At 37.9% G+C, this 18,548-nt stretch overlaps 1 protein-coding gene across 3 annotated transcripts in view; it reads left to right on the forward strand.

Moving 5' to 3' along the window:
- Positions 1-18,548, forward strand: part of UBE3D (ubiquitin protein ligase E3D) — a 224,599-nt gene that overhangs the window by 18,429 nt on the left and 187,622 nt on the right. For all 3 annotated transcript variants that reach the window (XM_081250508.1, XM_081250509.1, XM_081250507.1), the window contains exons 4-5: positions 5,572-5,803; positions 11,389-11,458. In XM_081250508.1, coding sequence (XP_081106634.1) covers positions 5,572-5,803; positions 11,389-11,458 — 302 coding nt within the window. The remainder of the gene's footprint in view (positions 1-5,571; positions 5,804-11,388; positions 11,459-18,548) is intronic.

An 18,548-nucleotide genomic window follows, 5' to 3' on the forward strand; every position in this document is an offset into this window, starting at 1 on the left:
AGTTAAGTCTGAAATATCCCATTGTGTGCGAATGTGCATCAACGCTTCCAGATCTCTCTAAGTCTCAGTGCAGTTTCATTTCTGATCATGTATGAGGTTTTGACATTGCTGCCTTTGACACTGTATTGAGCATCTGTTTATTGGCACCACGTGCAAAATGTCAAGGAACAGAGAATCTTAGTGATGGAGAAGATCTAGGAGCCTGTTTAGGCCCAACTCTTACTCTAAACAGGCACCTTTGTTTGTCTTCCTCCTCATCTTTGTAAAAATTCAAATCCGACCTATCACTCCCGCACCTTAAATTCTGTGATGCTCCCCAACTATCTGTAGAACCAAGTTCCAGCCCCTTAGGTTGACGTGTCAAACCCCATGTAGTCTGTACCCTCCCACCTTCCCTGTCCCTTTTACTGATGTTCTGTGTTACCAGGAGAGAGAATATATTCCAAGGGAGAGAGTTAGTTTGGATTCTGGAAGACCTGGGTTATGATCCTGCCTTCCTTCATCAGCTCTGACTCTGTGAACTTGTAGAGATTATTTAACATTTCTGAGCCTCCCTTTCCTTCTCTGTAACAGGGGAATGGAAATTCTCATCTCACAAAGTTGTCGTAAGCATTACATGGAGTAAGGTGTGGGTGGTGCCCATCTGAGGTTTACTTAAGTTCAACTAAATGTGTGGACTCACGACACTACCACAGGCCACATTTCTCACCTTCGGGGCAGTGGCAGGAGTTCCCCTCAGCAGAGGACCTGCAGCAGTTCAAGCAAATGGCAGGTCACATACCCCTCTGGGGACTCTTGTCTCCTCATGTGACACGGTTCCAGGTACAAAGTGCAAGATTCATATCTGGCAGGTGCAGGAGCTCCCCTGAGAAGAAGCCTCGTGCCCTAAACAGCCAGTAGCTCTTGTGATAATTCTTTGGCATAGTTTCTAGGGTTCCCTACAAAGACCTACATTCAGGGAAGTTTAAAGCATGGCATCCTCATCTAATATTTACAGCTCATTCAAACTTCTTCCTAGGGCTTCCCTGGTGGCACAGTGGTTGAGAGTCAGCCTGCCGATATAGGGGACACGGGTTCGTGCCCCGGTCTGGGAAGATCCCACATGCCGCGGAGCGGCTGGGCCCGTGAGCCATGGCCACTGAGCCTGCATGTCTGGAGCCTGTGCTCCGCAACAGGAGAGGCCACAACAGTGAGAGGCCCACGTACTGCAAAAACAAACAAACAAACAAACAAACAAAAACGTCTTCCTAGTCCAGATGCAATATACCAATCAAGGATCATTTTTACCATAGTCAGTGTTGCCTAGCAATATAATCAATGCCTACCATCTACCTGGCTTCCAGGGTAACAGGTCTAGGTGGTTAAACCAAAAGTCAGATTCTCAAGCAAAGGAAAATATTTGTTAACCCTTTCATCCGAGTATGCTGCAGACCCAACCAGGGGCCTCACATGTTATAGTTATCAACGCTCCTTGATTTAAGAGCTTACACTATGAGTCAGGCACTGGGCCTGACACAGTGGCTCCAGTGGCAAGTTAAACATATATGGTGCCTATCTTCGTATTGTTTCCTACACCTGTGATGCCCTTAGTTCCTTTCAATGCCTGGAGAACTCCTGTTCATCCTTCAATGGTCAGCTCAGACGTTACCTCTTCTCTGAAGTCCAGCGGCACTCTACTTCCCTAGCACTTTGTACATATTGCCCCGAATTCATGGATTGGTTTTGCGAGTCCATGAATCCCCTAAAGTAATGTGCAGATTTTGTGTGCAGGTGGGAATGTATGTTTGAAGAAAGGGGCTAACACTTACATCGGATTTTCAAAGGGGTCTGAGCCATCCCCTCCCTTTCCACCCTCAACTCCCAAACATTTAGAACTGCTGCTCCATTATGAGCATTTATTATGTTCTGGTTTTGTTATTTGTTCATAGATGTATGTTTCCCACTAGAATGTGAATACCTTGACAAAGGGACTCTATGTACTAATATTTTGTGTCAGCAGAACACCTGACTCCTAGTAGTAGACTTTTAGAAAGTATATGTTGAAAGAATCGATTCTTAATCTCTTAATAGACTCAGCAATTTGAATGATGCTAGTGGTGCAGCATTTCCTAATTTAAAAGGGAATGTTCTTGCTTCTATTAAACTAAAATCAGCCTTTCTTGTTCCTACTTCTGTCCTCTGGAGTTAAAATTAAATGTCTACCCTCTTCCATGTTGTAATTGCCCTTTTATGAGACTCAGAGTTGATTGGGGAAATCAAAGAAAAAGGGTTCATGTGAGGGAATCATTTAAAAATGATACATTTGCATCTTAAATATTTTCATTTAAAACATGCAAATGTACATTAACTTACTAGTATTTTAGTATGGAACTAGTATCTTTTTGTTGAATATGAGTCTGCTGCTGTGGACTCTTTTAGCTTTTTTCACTTGTGCCATCCTAAATTCATTATCCAGAGTTTCCAGTTTAGCTTTCTTTAAAGTGGAATGAGAAGTTAGACACTGAAGCAGTCTGATTGCAGAATTCTTCTAGATTTTTATTCTTTTTCCCTCGCCTCAGTTTTTTTATAGTTGTATCTCCCACATTCCACCAGTGATTTTGTTTTTTAATAACTCACTTTCCTCTACTCTGAAATGTTTAGTTTTCAGAGGAATAGCAACTCATTTCCTTGGTTTACATGTTTGATTAAATTATGTAACTAAAATAACATGTAACAAAATAGCATGTTTGATTAAATTATGTAACTAAAAAAACATGCATAAGTGGCATAAACAGGTCTGTGATCAAATACAGTTGATCCTTAGCAGGCAAATGGTCCAGTCGATTGGAGCAGAAGTGAGCAAGTATTCAGGGTGCTTTAAGCTTTCACGATATTCAAAGGCACTAGGAAGACCAGAAGCATGTTTGTATTCTGGGTTGGTTTTTTTTGGGAGGGATAAATTATTTTGAAATATCCTCATCATCCTGCCCACATTTCTTCTCCCCTTAGACCAATTTAGATTAAAATAGAGGTAAATTTAGATTAAATCTTCCCAATTTAGATTAAAATAGAGGTAAACCATGGAAAAGTCTCAGGTATCTCTATTTCTACAGGAAAAAAATGAAACCATTAAAACAAACACTGGGAGCAAATATAAGGGGCTACTTAATTGTAAGGATGTTCTAAGCGTAAATAATAATGACAGAGTGGAGCTTAATTTCTCTTCCCTTGAGTGTGGCCTGGATTTAATGACTCACTTCCAAACAATAGAGTGTGCAAAGGCAGAAATAGGAGCTCTGCTATTGGAGAAACCTTGCAGATGCCACCTTAACCGAGTGATCAAGGTTGACATCCCCAGGGATAAGTCATATTGATACAGTGTCTTCTCTGGGTTTGGTGTGATGAGAAGTCACCTCAGTGGTAGACATCCCCCAAACCCATAGTCTCAGTCTAATCTTGAGAAAATACCAGACAAACTCAAGTGAGGGATATTCTGTAAAATACCTGACCAGTGCTCTTCAAAAATCTCAAGGTCCTGAAAAACAAGGAAAGACTGCCACAGAGCAGAGCAGATGAGGGAAACATGATGACTAAATGCAGTGTGTTGTGAATTGGATCCTGGAACAGAAAAAGAGGACTTTAGTGGAAAAACTAGGGGAATCCAGATAAAGCCAGTAGTTCTGACAAATCCTCCCTGGTTATGTAAGATGTTAACATTAGGGAAAGCTGAGTGAAGTATATATGAGAACTATTTGTACTATCTCTGTAACTTTTCTGTAAAAGTAAAATTATTCCAAAATAAAAAGTTTATAGAAAATAGTAATGAGAGAAATCACAGAAGAAAGCGTTGGATGATTTGAAATTTAAGACATGTTAATCAAATTAGAGGCAATAACACTGGAAAAATATTTGTCACAGATTTTAGACAAAGGACTGATATTCTTAATATAGAATATACTTGTACAGTTTAATAAGAACATACTAACATCTCACTGGAAAATGGCCATTGATCATAATTCACAGAAGAAACACAGTGGTGAATAAATATGAAAGCCAGTTCAATCTTACCAGTAATTAAGGAATTGCCAGTTACAGCAGTATTGAGAACATTTTCACCAATTACACGGAAAAATGATAGTATTCAATTCTGAAAAAAGTAAGTGGAAGAATTATGGATTGGTATAGCCTTTCTGGAAAGCAGTTTGTCAATATAGGAATAGAGTTTAAAAAAGATGCACGTTGGGACTTCCCTGGTGGTGCAGTGGTTAAGAATCTGCCTGCCAATGTAGGGGACACGGGTTCGAGCCCTGGTCCGGGAGGATCCCACATTCCGTGGAGCAGCTAAGCCCATGTGCCACAATTACTGAGCCTGCGCTCTAGAGCCCGCGTGCCACAACTACTGAGCCCGCGTGCCACAGCTACTGAAGCCCGCACGCCTAGAGCCCGTCCTCTGCAACAAGAGGAGCCACCGCAGTGAGAAGTCCATGCACCACAACGAAGAGCAGCCCCTGCTCAGCGCAGCTAGAGAAAGCCCGCGCGTAGCAACAAAGAACCAATGAAGAACCAACGCAGCCAAAAATAAACAAATAAATTAATTTTTTAAAATGCGCATCATGTGTGCTTGTAATGTCACACTTACAAGATTTCTTTCCCAAGGAAATAATCAGATCTGTATACAAATTTTCTAGGACTGTTCATCATAGGGTTGTTGATAATGAAATACTCAAAACCCAAATATCTAACAGTGAGGGAATGACCTAAAAAGTTTTGGCATACCTATGGAATAGAATGGAGTCATTAAGTATCATGATATAGCTACATAAAACAATGAAAGCAAGATACAGTTTGTGTATTTCCTCTGATCCCAGACTGTGTGCCTGTGTACAGCTGTCTCTCTTGAAAGGCTGGCAAAGAAATACGGTCATGTAAAAAAATAGCTACCTGTCCTTGGGTGGTAAAGAAAGGATTTAAAAAAAAATTTATTGGAGTATAGTTGATTTACAATATTGTGTTAGTTTCAGGTGTACAGCAAGGCGAATCAGTTATACATATACATATATCCACTCTTTTTTTTAGAATCTTTTCCCATATAGGCCATTACAGAGTATTGAGTGGAGTTCCCTGTGCTATACAGTAGGTCCTTATTCGTTATCTGTTTTATGTATAGTAGTGTGTGTATGTCAATCCCAGTCTCCCAATTTATCCCTCCCCCCCTCTTATGATAACCATAAGTTTGTTTTCTACATCTACTTCTGTTTTGTAAATAAGTTCATTTGTGCCCTTGTTTTTAGATTCCACATTTAAGTGATATCATATGATATTTGTCTTAGAAATAAGTGAAGTAAGTCTGACTTACTTCACTCAGTACGACAATCTCTAGGTCCATCCAAGGATGGTTTTTATTTGCTTTATACCTCCCTGCGTTTTCAGAATTGTCTATAGTGAGTATATGTTACTGGTGCCATCAGGGGAAAAAGTAACACTGCAAGTAATGTGGTTAATGAGTTTCTTTCGTCCTTGATGCTGATTTAATTAAGAGCACGTCACAGTTCCATTTTGTCCTGTAAAACATTGTTTTCCTTTTTCCACTAGGAAGCTCCTGAGGGTGCTCCCCCTGCCACAGGAAAACTGGGGTGCTCTGGTTGACGAGTGGTGTTGCCATCCCAACCCCTTTGCTAATAAGCCACTTCATCCACAAGAGAATGACTGTTTCACTGGAGACTGTTTCTTCTTGGTGAATCTAAGACATGATTTACAGCAGCCGAGACCTGAAGTAGCCCCAGTTGAGACGCGCTGTCTTTCTTCTGAGAACCATTTAAAAATGGTAATATATCTTTCAAACTAAATGCTCATTTAGAGGTTGGTTTAGAAACTGCTTTCTCCAATCTTTTCTTCATTCAGGGCATGTGACAGACAGTTCTAAAGACCAAAATCCATGATTTTCAGTTGCCTTAATCATCCAGCTCTGCTCTTTGGTTATGGAAAAAGCATGTGGCGGCCTTAAACCAAAACAGCCACGGGGGCCGGGAGGAGGAAGCGGAAGAGGACTTCTTCCCTGTAGACTTGGGAGTGTTACCGTTTGACAAACCAAAATGCCCTCCTTCCGTGCTTTTAGGACAATATTCCATAATCCATGTACATTTTATCCCCACAGTCTGATTTAAATTAAATGTGTGCTTTGCCTTCAGGATACGTACTGTTCTGATAGGTCCAGGTATTTTCCTGTGTCTGCCCATAGTCTAGACTTCTGCTGGTGTCATACAATCAGCTGCCATCAAGGCAAAAGGGGGAGTGGAAATAAAGCCCGGGCTGCAGGCTCCAAATTGATGCTTAAGGAGCGAGGTCAGGCAGCTCCTGCGCTCAGAGTTGCTGGAGGAGGAAGGCCCTTTCCGCTCACTGCGGAGAACAGGTGGTTTACCTTATCTTAAAAGAAAATCAGTGCCATTGACTCGGCCCTTGTGAGAAATCATTCCCTGGATGGCAAGTCAATACTGATGTGATTTAAGAAGTTAAGAAAATCATTGCCAGAGGACCTTCATGTTAACATCTGATTATTGGTAGGAACAAAAGCATTGTGTGTTAAATTTCATTTAGAACTCATTTAATTGTTGTAATGAGAACTGAGCCACTCTAGGACACACGCAGCAGTCCGCAGCTCTTAGGTTGTCAGCTAGTTTATAGAACTATTTTCTAATTTGTGGGAGATTAAGGAGGTTTGTCAAATATCGAGGTTAAGCTGTTCAAATTATGTAAGTATCTCATCTTTCACCATAAACACAAATCCCTTTACCTTTAGGTTTATTTAAGATTATAGTACTTTACTGTCTCTCGCTGTCCTCCTCTCCCCCAGCTCTTTCTCTGTATGTATCTTTACCTGTAGTAAAATCATAACCATTCATATTTCCTTTGATCTCCACTGCTTTTCAGTGTGTATATGTGTGTGTATTAGATAATATATATTAGATAAAATGTATGTATATATTCTAATGTGTATATATGAATATGTATAAGAATACCTCCCCCCAAATTCTAGTGCTATAGCCTTCTATATTTTTAAAAGATAAATGGTAAGCACATAATATAAATCTATGGTATAAGTATATTTAATATGGTTAAAGTAAAATTATATTTTAATCTAAATTTCTATACTAGTACTTTATGTTTTATGTATTTTGACTTTCAATTTTATGATTAAGCTATAAATTTTTTAAATGTTTGGAGGATACGAGAAGAGGAGTGGGAAAGATAAAATAAGAAAAACCATGAGTTTCCTTCTTTCAGATGAACTCTGCATTCTGTATGGAAGTAGATTCCTCACATTTATGTCTTTATCAGTTATATGATGCCACTTATAAGAATTCCTCTTAATTGTGGACGGCCATCCCACGTGTTAAAGGAAGACCCTTCATATTGAGACATTACAGTTTTTTAAGTATCAGGGAGACTGTGGGAAATTACCATCATGACAAGCTGCTGTTAACAAGATTGTTTTCAAGGTAGCCTAGATGAAAGTTTCACTTTAATTACATATCGCTGCAGTTGAAAGAATATGCCTGGGACCAAAATAGTAACATAAATTTGGAAGGACTCCTTAAGCAGTACTCTCAAGGGTCTTGTGGGAACAAGGCTTCTCTGTGCTATTGAAAACCTGTTTCTCATATCACCCAGTCTAGCCATCTAGCGGGGTTTTGAAATGTCACATGGTGACACAGCATCCTAATGGTATCTCTTGGGAAACATTTTTTTGGCGAGACAATATCAAGGGTCCTTAGAAATGGAAGCAACACAAAGGAAAATAAAAACGAGGACAGGAGGCTGATTCACCTCTCCGAGCAGCGGTGCCATGTCGCAGATATATTGATTTAATTAGTCCACAACAATGTCTGTCTTTCATGTTTGCTCTGCAGAGTTCCTACACTGCTAGGCTGCTGCTCTGCGCAACTCGCTTTATTATTTCCTTTAAGCATGGGTCAGGAAAAATACACTGCAATGCAGAGTTTCTCTTTAACAGAATTAAAAGCATTGTAATATGTTAATTTAAAAGGTCAAGACTGTTTAGCTCATCAGACATTAATGGTGCACTCTGTGTGTATTCTGAGTGTTTGGTAGGAGTAATTTCTGCCTCTGCTTGTGAGAGATTATAAAAATCTATTTTAATTGTGGAAAAGGATTTTAAGAGATAACTCACCTCACCATGAGAAATGTATATTTAATTCTGCTTAAGGAGTATTTGACAATGAATTACTCCAAAGCATATCTCTTGAACTAAAATATTCATAAATGACAAAAAAATAGCATAAACAAAGTCCAACACTTATTCCTTTCCCTGAATAACCCCGTATGTGTACAGTGTGTTATTTGTGCCTCTGTGAACGTGACGATATATATCTTTGCTTTTCAAAAGACATCTATTGAATATTTGTTATTTCACAATATTTTTCACTTCACCATAATAAAAATTTTGCGTCTTACAACAGGTTGATAAAGGTGGCACCTCAGTCTTTTATAAGATTCATATTATTATTCTAGACGAAAGTGTAGCCACACTGATGACTTCAACCTATATTTTAAAGAACAAATGAAATTGAACATTGGTGTTTTAGCTGGCGAGTATGACTAACAGTTTTACCTTTTTTTTGGTTATTGTTTGTCTTGTTAAATCCATGAGGGTCTCTCTCTTTTTTTTTTTCCTTAGAATAACGTGTTGAACTTTGTAAACATTCCCAAACGTAAAAAATAGAATTATGAACTTCCATATACCAGTCATCTTGATTCATAAAGTTTGCTTCATCTGCCCATTTTTAGTTTTTTGCTGAAGTGCTTTAAAGCAAATCCCAGACATTATGTCATTTCACCCCATATGGATTGTTCTTTTTCACATGAACACAGTGTCATTTTCACACCAGACAAAATGAACACTCGATGGTACAATATCAGACCATATACACATTTTACAAATTTTATTAGAAGTATCTTCTGATGTCAGTAAAATTTGTTTGAATCAAAATTCACACATTTGGTTGTTTGAGGTAATTTGTTTTTTTATTGATCAGATTTTAAAATCCTGATTACCCATGTGTTGAAAAGGTAGAATTTTATTTTAAAAACCAACGAACAAAACCCACTTTTTCTGCTTCATTGAAAGACAAAGCAAAATGTGCTGTAAGAGCAATGATAAGTGAAATACATAACAGCACCTGTCAAAAAATTTTTTGCTTCGAATAGAAAAATCCCTTCTTCTTAAGCATTACTACTCCAATAACCTGTATTAGTTTTTAGTAAAGCCCTTAGTATTTGGTAAGATTTAATGAGGATGGTCTGATTTAACTTGTACGAAATAGGGTCCTTTAAAAAGTGTCTTTAATACCAATTTGGAGCCATACAGATAGATTTTATTGTAAGAAAGCATGAAACTGCCAAAATGTGAAACTTTACAGTTTAGCATGCTTGGTTTCTAAGCTGTTGTCTTCCTGTAACCTTGCCTGGACCTAAACAAATTGGCACCTGCCTTGGTTTCTATGTCTGTGGCTTTTGACTTTTTTTTTTTGACCTCTAACTAAAGTAAGAACTGTATAATAATTTTTTTACATTAAGATCTGATAATGCACACACAGAGACACAGATCACCTCAAGTAGATGTTTCTTAAAGAACTACTTACACTATGTTTGAAGCACGGTGATATTTTCTGTTCCATTCTATTTCATATTTCTTTAAAAATTCAGGGTGTCACCCACTGAATTGATTCTATGAATTAGTTTGGAAAACACTTGGCATAGTGCTTAGGAAGCATAAGCTCTAGCATCAAAGGGACCTGGATTTAAATATCAGCTCTATTAGTTACTAGCAGCACATCCAGACAAAAAAGTCTATACCTTTGTGGGTATAGAAAAATCTATACCTGCCCATATTTTGAATGATGTGTGCCAAAAGTGTATTTTATTTACGTAGCATCTGCCTAGCAGTTACCCATGTGCCAGGGACAGTGTTTTACAGCACTCGGTTTTAGATCCTAATAAACAGCTCTGTGAGTTAACACTACTGTCGATTTCATCTTACAGATGAAGAAACCAAAACAGGTTAATTAACTTGCCCATGGTCACATGTCTAGTAAGTGACAGAGCTGGGATTTGAATTTAGGACGTCTGGCCCCAGACTCCAGGCTCTTAACCACCATGATATTAATTATAATATCATCTCTTATAACAAACTATAAGTCAGTAAGATTTTTTTTATTAAGGTATAATTGACATTTTACTACTTTTAGGTATACAACATAGTGATTCAGTATTTGTATGTACTTCAAAATGATCATGGGGGCTTCCCTGGTGGTGCAGTGGTTGAGAGTCTGCCTGCCGATGCAGGGGACACGGGTTCGTGCCCCTGTCCGAGAAGATCCCACGTGCTGTGGAGTGGCTGGGCCCATGAGCCATGGCCGCTGAGCCTGCACGTCCAGAGCCTGTGCTCCGCAACAGGAGAGGCCACAACAGTGAGAGGCCGGCGAACCGCAAAAAAAAAAAAAAAAAAAAAATGATCATGACAATAAGTGTAGTTAACATCCATCACCATACTTAGTTACAGAACTTTTTTTTCTTGTGATGAGAACTTGTAAGATTTACTAAGGCAACTTTCAAGTATGCAATAGAGTATTGTTAACTATAGTTGCCATACTGTACGTTACATCCCCATGACTTATTTTATAATTAGTTTGTACCTTTCGACCACCTTCACTCATTTTTGCCCACCCCTGCCAACCTCTGTTCTGTATGTCTAAAAGATTAGTCTTTTGTTTTCTTAATAATTAGGTGACTGCTATCTGTTTTAAAGTTGGATTTTCAAAGTTCATTGTTTCAGGAATTTGTTCCAGAATGCTATCTTTCCAGGTACAATGCATATCGTAAATGGAAAAATAGAATTATATGAATGGGTTAGGTATTTTTAACTTCCAGTTGTGATTATGAATCATAGATTACTTTTACATAAGTTGCACTGGACTAGGGGTCAAAATAATATAGGTTCAAGTTCTAATTCTTCTGTTTTCTAGACACATGAGTTGGGGCAAGTCACCTACCCTCTCTACCTTTGTTGCCCACCGTCTGCCTCTTCTAAATGATGTTTGGAGGTGCTTTTTAGAAATGTAAGATGCTTCTTGTTCAAATTACTTGGCAACGTGTAGATTATCAGGAGCTGACTAGTTTGGAAAAATCATTCTGTTTATTTTGTCTTTAGACTTGAAAAAAGTGATCTCTGTGCATGTGAATTATGCATACAAGCTAAATGTATTCCCAGTATTTAGTAGATGGCAAAATAAAATGTAAAGTTCAATGTATACTCTAGAGACCATGTTAAAATTATATATTCCTTTTAAGAAAAGCTGAATGACATTTAAATGACATTTTTCTGTTCTACAGAAACCAAAGGCAAATACCAAAGTAATTTGTAAGCGTTGCAAGGTAATGTTGGGAGAGACTGTGTCATCAGGTAAGAATTTCATAATAAAAAAGCCAAAATGATTGCCTTCTTGTTAAAAAAAAAAAAACAGTAGAAGGAGATTTTATAGGAAATATATATGAAAGATAGACAACTAATACATGTTGTAGAATTGATGCTTTTAAAAATAGAAATCAACTAATGTATCATCCAATATGCCAAGAAGTTTGTGTATTTTGACCTTTGTAAATACATAGTACTGAGTTTTAAGCATTAAGAAGTTGGGTCATTTTCAATATTTCATATCTTCTTTGTACTTACAAAGCAATAGTATAAAGCTTGTACTTGGGTCTATCTTAAAGAAGATTGGAGCTTTTTCCTTAATACAGCTCCTCAGAAGAATTGGTTGCCAGAGATGATGGAGGAGATGCTTTTCCTGGCTGTTGTGTGCCTCAGGGCTGTGTTTTGATGCTTGGAGGTTGGGGGTGCAGAGAACCTGTTGAAACATTCTGAGTTTTATACTCTCTTCCTTGTTCCTTTGTCCAATAGTGTTAATTATATTTTACATAAAGCCTATGTTATACGACTTTCCAATATAATAATGAAATCCTGATAATTAAAATGCATCACTCTTTAAAGATATGGTTTAAAAATGTCTAGAGAGCTACAGCATGCTGTGTTAGCTTTGTGGGTGAAGAATAATTGTTTTTAATAGAATTAATTAGAAGATGTGAGTTAAGTGAAACTCTTGTACTCTAGGGAAGGCAGATGGTGGCATTTTTTTGTTTGTTTTTTTAGATCATCAGAGTCTCATAACTTCCTCTGAGAGAACAGAAGAGGAAGAATGAGTAGTAGTAAAGGATGCCACCCTCAATGTCATTTTTGGAGAATGAAAACAAGTCCCTTAAGCAATGACTTAGAAAATCTTAAGGCTTCCAGTTTAAATAAGGTGAATTGATTTTTTTCATGATTTTTTTCATTTCCTTTTTTTTCATTGTTTTCTCTCCTCCCTGAAGCCCAGTTAAAATGTCAGTTAAAGAATAAAAAAAAAAGGACATCCACAGAGACAAAGAGAAATGGGGAGGAGGCAACAGTGATGTGAACTAGACGTGTAAGCAAACTTCTTTTGGAAGCTGTAGAGCTGAGACGGGTAGGAACACACTTGGCAGTGTGGAGGAAGCTGCAACCTTGGTGTCTGCAGAAGACCATTTAGATGAGGAGTGAGCCAGTTCTCACTGTAGATCCCCAGAACTGGCCAGAGTTTAGAGGTAGCAGGTAAGAGGGACAAGGGACTGAAAGCAGGATGATTAATGCAAAGTTTGTATGTGGAGCCATAAGATTCCTAAGACTCTTTCTCCGCTTGCAACTTGCTTATGCTCTCAAGGTAGGAGATTGGAGCAGCCTTTCTTGCAATAAGGGAATGGAAGTGTACTAACCAGAGAAAAGATCTGCAGACACTGTTTCTCAGGGGTCACGTAACAACAAAAAAATGAGCTTATATTCAGCCATCCTACTGTCAACAAGCCTTATATCTACACACAAGAGCCCCCTCTCAGCATTTTACTACCTTACACTTAAATCTGAATAGATTGCTGAGAATCAGTAAATATTAAAAAGAGTCCAAAGCAAATAAATAATCAAGTAAACAGAGTAGACGCATTGAGAAGAAACAAATTATGTATAAAACAGAAGAAAATCTTTTAAAAAACTATAATAAATGTCCTTGGAGAAATGAAATAATATTATCTCTATAATTCGGAGAATGTCGAATTAAAGATGTAATAGCTTGAAAAAACTAACCAAAGGACTGGAAAATGAAATTAAGGAACTATTTCAGAAATCAGGGCCCAAAGACAGAGGTTGAAAATTGGAAAGGAAATTTCATAAAAAAGATCATGTAAGTTTCCTGAGGATAGGAATATTGTCTATCTCATTTATCATGACAACCACAGCACTTAGATCAATATCTGGCACATAGTGGGTACCCAGTAAATATTTGTTGAATGAGTGAATGAATTGAGCCTTTTAGGGCATCCAACGTCTATCTAGGAGAAATTCTAGAAAGAGAGAATAGAGACAACAGGGTGGGAGAAATTATCAAAGAACAAAAATACCAAAAACACATTAAAAAGGTATTTCCCAGAGCTAGGGCTTAAGTTTCTCAACTGAAAGAGCCCACTAAGTGTCTCATATAATTAATGAAGGGGTGACAGGGAAGCTACTTAAAGCCACGTAATTGAGTGATTTCCACACTTCAAGGGTGAAGTTTCTAGAGAGAAAAAAGCAGGTAATGTACAAAGGATTAGGAATTAGAATGGCACTGAACTTCTTAATAGCAGTGTTGAAAGCTAGAAGACAATGAAGAATGCCCTCATAATTTAGAAGGAAAAAGATTTTCAACCCAGAATAGTTCAATAGACAGTCAAACTGTCAGTCAAGTATGAAGATTATAAATACGTATTTGGAAATACAGGGTCTCAAAACATGGACCTCAAAGTTACATTTTCCTTAGGAATCTACCATAGGGTATGCATCACCAAAACTAGGAATTTAACCTCAAAAGAGAAAGTGTGGGGTTTGGGGAACAGATTGTCCAACACAGGAGAATGAGATAAGGAAGTCCCAGGGTGAGGGATGTACAGCAGGCATTACAGCCTGGATTGAAGCAAGGGGAGAGAAATTGTAATAAAGACTTTTTCAGTTATACACTGAAACTGGTAACTTTTTTGAATTGTTTGACTACATGTAACAAATAATCTTGAGACAAGCCATTTCATCATATGGGAAGAATTAACTAAAGGTGTTTGGAAAAACTAAACACATGGAAAAGAAAGCAGTTATGCGTTGCAGGAAAACAGAAGATTGAACAAAAAAGGAAGCACTCCCATGGTATCATTATGGTCACAATAATGTGAACACTGAATATCAATTTAACCAAAAATCTTTATGATGTAATATATATTAGGAGGTCATTGTATGAGAATATGTGTGTGGGGTGATGTAAGAGAGCTATATCCACATCTACTCTAAAAGTAAATTAGTAGGACTCTAATTCCAAACATGGTGGCATAAAGAGAATGGATAGTTCTACTCTGTAGGAAACAAGTACTGAACTGTACAAGTTCAGAAGAACAGCTACTAGAAAATAACCAAAATGAAGCAATGATTTGAGAGGTGTAGTTTTCAAAAACTGCTACTGCCTTGGGTTAGAATGGCAAATTTGTGACCTTTTTTTGCTTGGGATCATTGACATACTTCACACGCCCCCGAACCTTGGGCAGGAAAAAACCCACAGCTTTATTATCTATAGGTGGTAGGTTTGGTTCAGGGTAGGCAAAGGAGAAAGTGGAAATTTAAGAGGGATATTTTGGAAGCAAGAGGGCCGTGGAGGGTCTGAGCTGATAACTTCTTAACCCGGCTCTGGCTGATTGCAAAACTGTACATGCATACAGTAGATGCCAGGGAGTCCAATAAGAATTGAAAGCTTGGGGAGACCAGAAAATTTGCTGTGCCTTTGATTGCATTCCTCAATTCACACACAACTTGGGCAGCAGAAGATGGAAGCCTTAATGGCTTGAGGCATTTGAGCAGAACCTCTCCCCAAATCTGTGGACAACCAAACTGTGCAGAGATAGTGAATACTCTCTAGGGAGTCAGGCTAAACAAAATAGAACTGAGCAGAGACATTAGTGACTACACACTGCGGGAAGTCATATTTCCCGGTTTAAGTCCAAGCTTGGTAATTGACCTATAAACCAATTATCCCTAAAAGGACAAAGCAAGGGACTTCCCTGGTGGCCCAGTGGTTAAGAATCTGCCTGCCAGTGAAGGGGATACGGGTTCGGACACAGGTTCGAGCCCTGGTCCAGGACGATCCCACTTGCCATGGAGCAACTAAGCCCATGCACCATAACTACTGAGCCTGCGCTCTAGAGCCCACAAGCCACAGCTACTGGGCCCGTGTGCCACAGCTATTGAAGCCCACGCACCCTAGAGCCTGTGCTCTGCAACAAGAGAAGCCACCACAATGAGAAGCCTGCGCGCCGCAACGAACAGTAGTCCCCACTTGCCACAGCTAGAGAAAGCCTGTGCGCAGCAACAAAGACCCAACACAGCCAAAAATAAATAAATAAAAATAAATTTAAAAAAGGACAAAACAAAATCCAGAATTGGTACAATGTATTACATACAATGGCCTACTTTCGTACAGAAATTATTAGCCATGCAGAGAAAGAGAAAGCAGTGACTCATACTCAAGGAAAAAGCACCACTCAATAAATAGGTGCTGAGTAAGCACAAATATTAAATTAGGAGACAAAGATGTTGAAGTAGCTAATTATAAATATGGCAAAGAATTAAAAAAAACAAAAAACCTCTTGAGTGAACTAATAGCAAATCTCAATAGATTGGAAACTTCAGAGAAAGAACCAGTTGGTAATTACAGAGCTGAAAAGTACAGTAACGAAAGAAAAATTCACTTGATTACTAATACCTCATATTTGAGGTGACAGAAGAAAACACATGTTGAAGATAGATGAATAGAAATTAACCAATCCAAGGAAGAGAGAAAAAAACTCTCAAAATGAAGACGATGTCAGAGATTTGTGGAAAAATATTAACTGTTTCAATAAATGCGTAAGTGAAGCTTTAAAAGGTGAGCAGAAAAAGAAAGGGTCAGGGAAAAAGTGTAGAAAAAAAATGGCTGAAATCTTGTCAAATTTGGTGAAACATTTTAACTTTTGGGTCCAAGATCTGCAGTGAATCTCAAGTAGGATAAACACAAAGAGCATTTCACCCAGGCACGTTGTGGTCAAACTGATAAAAGCCAGAGGTAAAGAGAGAATCTTGAAAGTAGCAAGAGAAAACAAAGCATCACATATAGGGATTTCACTAAGCATTAAGGCTGACTCCTTATAGAAGTAATGAAGGCCAAAATACACTATAATGAGATATTCAAAATGCTGGGGGAGGGGCTTCCCTGGTAGCGCAGTGGTTAAGAATCTGCCTGCCAATGCAGGGGACACGGGTTCGAGTCCTGGTCCGGGAAGATCCCACATGCCGTGGAGCAACGAAGCCCATGTGCCACAACTACTGAGCTTGCGCTCTAGAGCCCATGAGCCACAACTACTGAGCCCACGTGCCACAACTACTGAAGCCCACATGCCTGGAGCCCGTGCTCCACAACAAAAGAAGCCACGACAATGAGAGGCCCACCCACCTCAACAAAGAGAAGCCCCCGCTTGCTGCAACTAGAGAAAGCCCATGCACAGCAACGAAGACCCCACACAGCCAAAAATAAATAAATAAAATAAATAAATTTATTTTAAAAAATGCTGGGGGGAAAACAAACAAAAACACCTTTCATCTAATCTATATCCAGCAAAGCTCTCCTTCAAAAATGAAGGCAAAATAAAGACATTTTTCTATAAACAGATGGAAATAATGAATTACTAGCAGACAATGCTAAGGAAAGTTCTTCAGGCTGACAATGCTAAGGAAAGATATGGTAATTGGAATCCATAGGAAGGAATGAAGAGCAAGATAAATGGAAAATATGTGGGTTAATTATAATTAGCACAAAAGCAAACTCAAAAGAGGTTAGCATAAAATTGAAAAACACCTTTTCCCTGCCATTTTCCAGTTCTTTAAAAGTAGAACTTTTGATTGCTTTGAGAAGTAAGGACAGAAGTCAAAGACTACACAAAGTAAGAACCTAGTAAGTGACTGTACAAAAATGTGAGACCCTGAATGGCCGTACCATTCACCTTCACACAGTAAAGGTGAATCAGAAGTGAAACAAGTCTGTGGAATTACAGACAGGTATCAGTTCTTTGGGACATTAGGAATTTCAAATCTTTAACTTAGTCTGCATTGGACTAGACATAATGTCATGGGCCTGGCAAAATCAAATGCAAATCACCTCTGAAGGAAAATACCTTCATTATAAAACTCATATTATTCCCACAAATAATTTGTTAAGTACAGTGTTTACCATACAACCAAACATAAATAAGCACACAAGTAACCAACATCCATCCACAAGGACTAACAAAAATAGCAAACAATAGAAACAGACTTATGTTATTGGAATTATCAGATGTCAACTGTAAAACAACCATGCTTACTATTTTTAACAATACAAAAGACAGGTTTGAAGATATCAAAAGGAAAGGGAAACTATAACAGTAAGCATATTTAGAAAAGAATTTCTAAAAAATTCTAAAAATTTTCTGAAAAATATAATTGAAATTTAAAACTCAGTAGGTAGTTCAACAGCAGGTTAGGTACAACATGGAGAACGAGTTAATGAACAGAAGATAGATGAGAAGAAAAATCTGTAATCCAGCACAGAGACACAAGAAGGTAAAAAATGTAGAAGAGAGGGTAAGAGACATAAAACACAGAGGAGATCTAATGTATGTTTAATCAGACTTCTAGAAGGAAAAGAGAAATAGAATAGAGCATAGGCAATATTAGAAGAGATAATTGCTGAGAATTTTGAAAAAATAATGAAGAACAACAGTTTGAAGTCCAATGAATTCTACTTAGATGAGGCCCAAGTAAGAGAAATAAAGAGAAGTCTATAGCTAGACACATCAGTGATACGGCAGAAAAATTAAAAAAAAGAAAAGAAAATCTTAAAAGTAACCAAGGAAAAATGACATCACCTTCAAAGGAATAGCAGAAATGGAGGTTTGAAGACAGTGGAATGAAGTGGAATGATAGTGTGCCCAAAGGTTAAAAACTGCTAAGCTAGGATTTTATATCAGGAGAAAATGTCCTGATATGAAAGAATCAAGACAAAGATAAATATATTCTCTGTCAGACAAAAGCTAGGATAATTCAATTCTAATGGTTTGGTTTCTTATGAAAAGAAATTTTACCTGTATATTAAGTAAAAGAAAATGATCCCAGATAGAAAGTCTAAGTTCAAGAAGGATTGGTAAAGAAAGTGGTAAATATGTAGGTGACACTACATGAATGTTAACTGTGTGAATCAATAATACCTTAATTACAATTATGGAATTAAATTATAGTTTAACAACAGCTGGGACAAAAGAGATCACTTTATAATGTTAAAAGGTTCAATTCTGCATCTAATAACATGACTTCAAAATAGTAAAGTGAAAAATTGGACTTC

Source organism: Mesoplodon bidens (assembly GCF_964165515.1).
Source record: "Mesoplodon bidens genome assembly, chromosome: 12".
NCBI lineage: Eukaryota > Metazoa > Chordata > Mammalia > Artiodactyla > Ziphiidae > Mesoplodon > Mesoplodon bidens.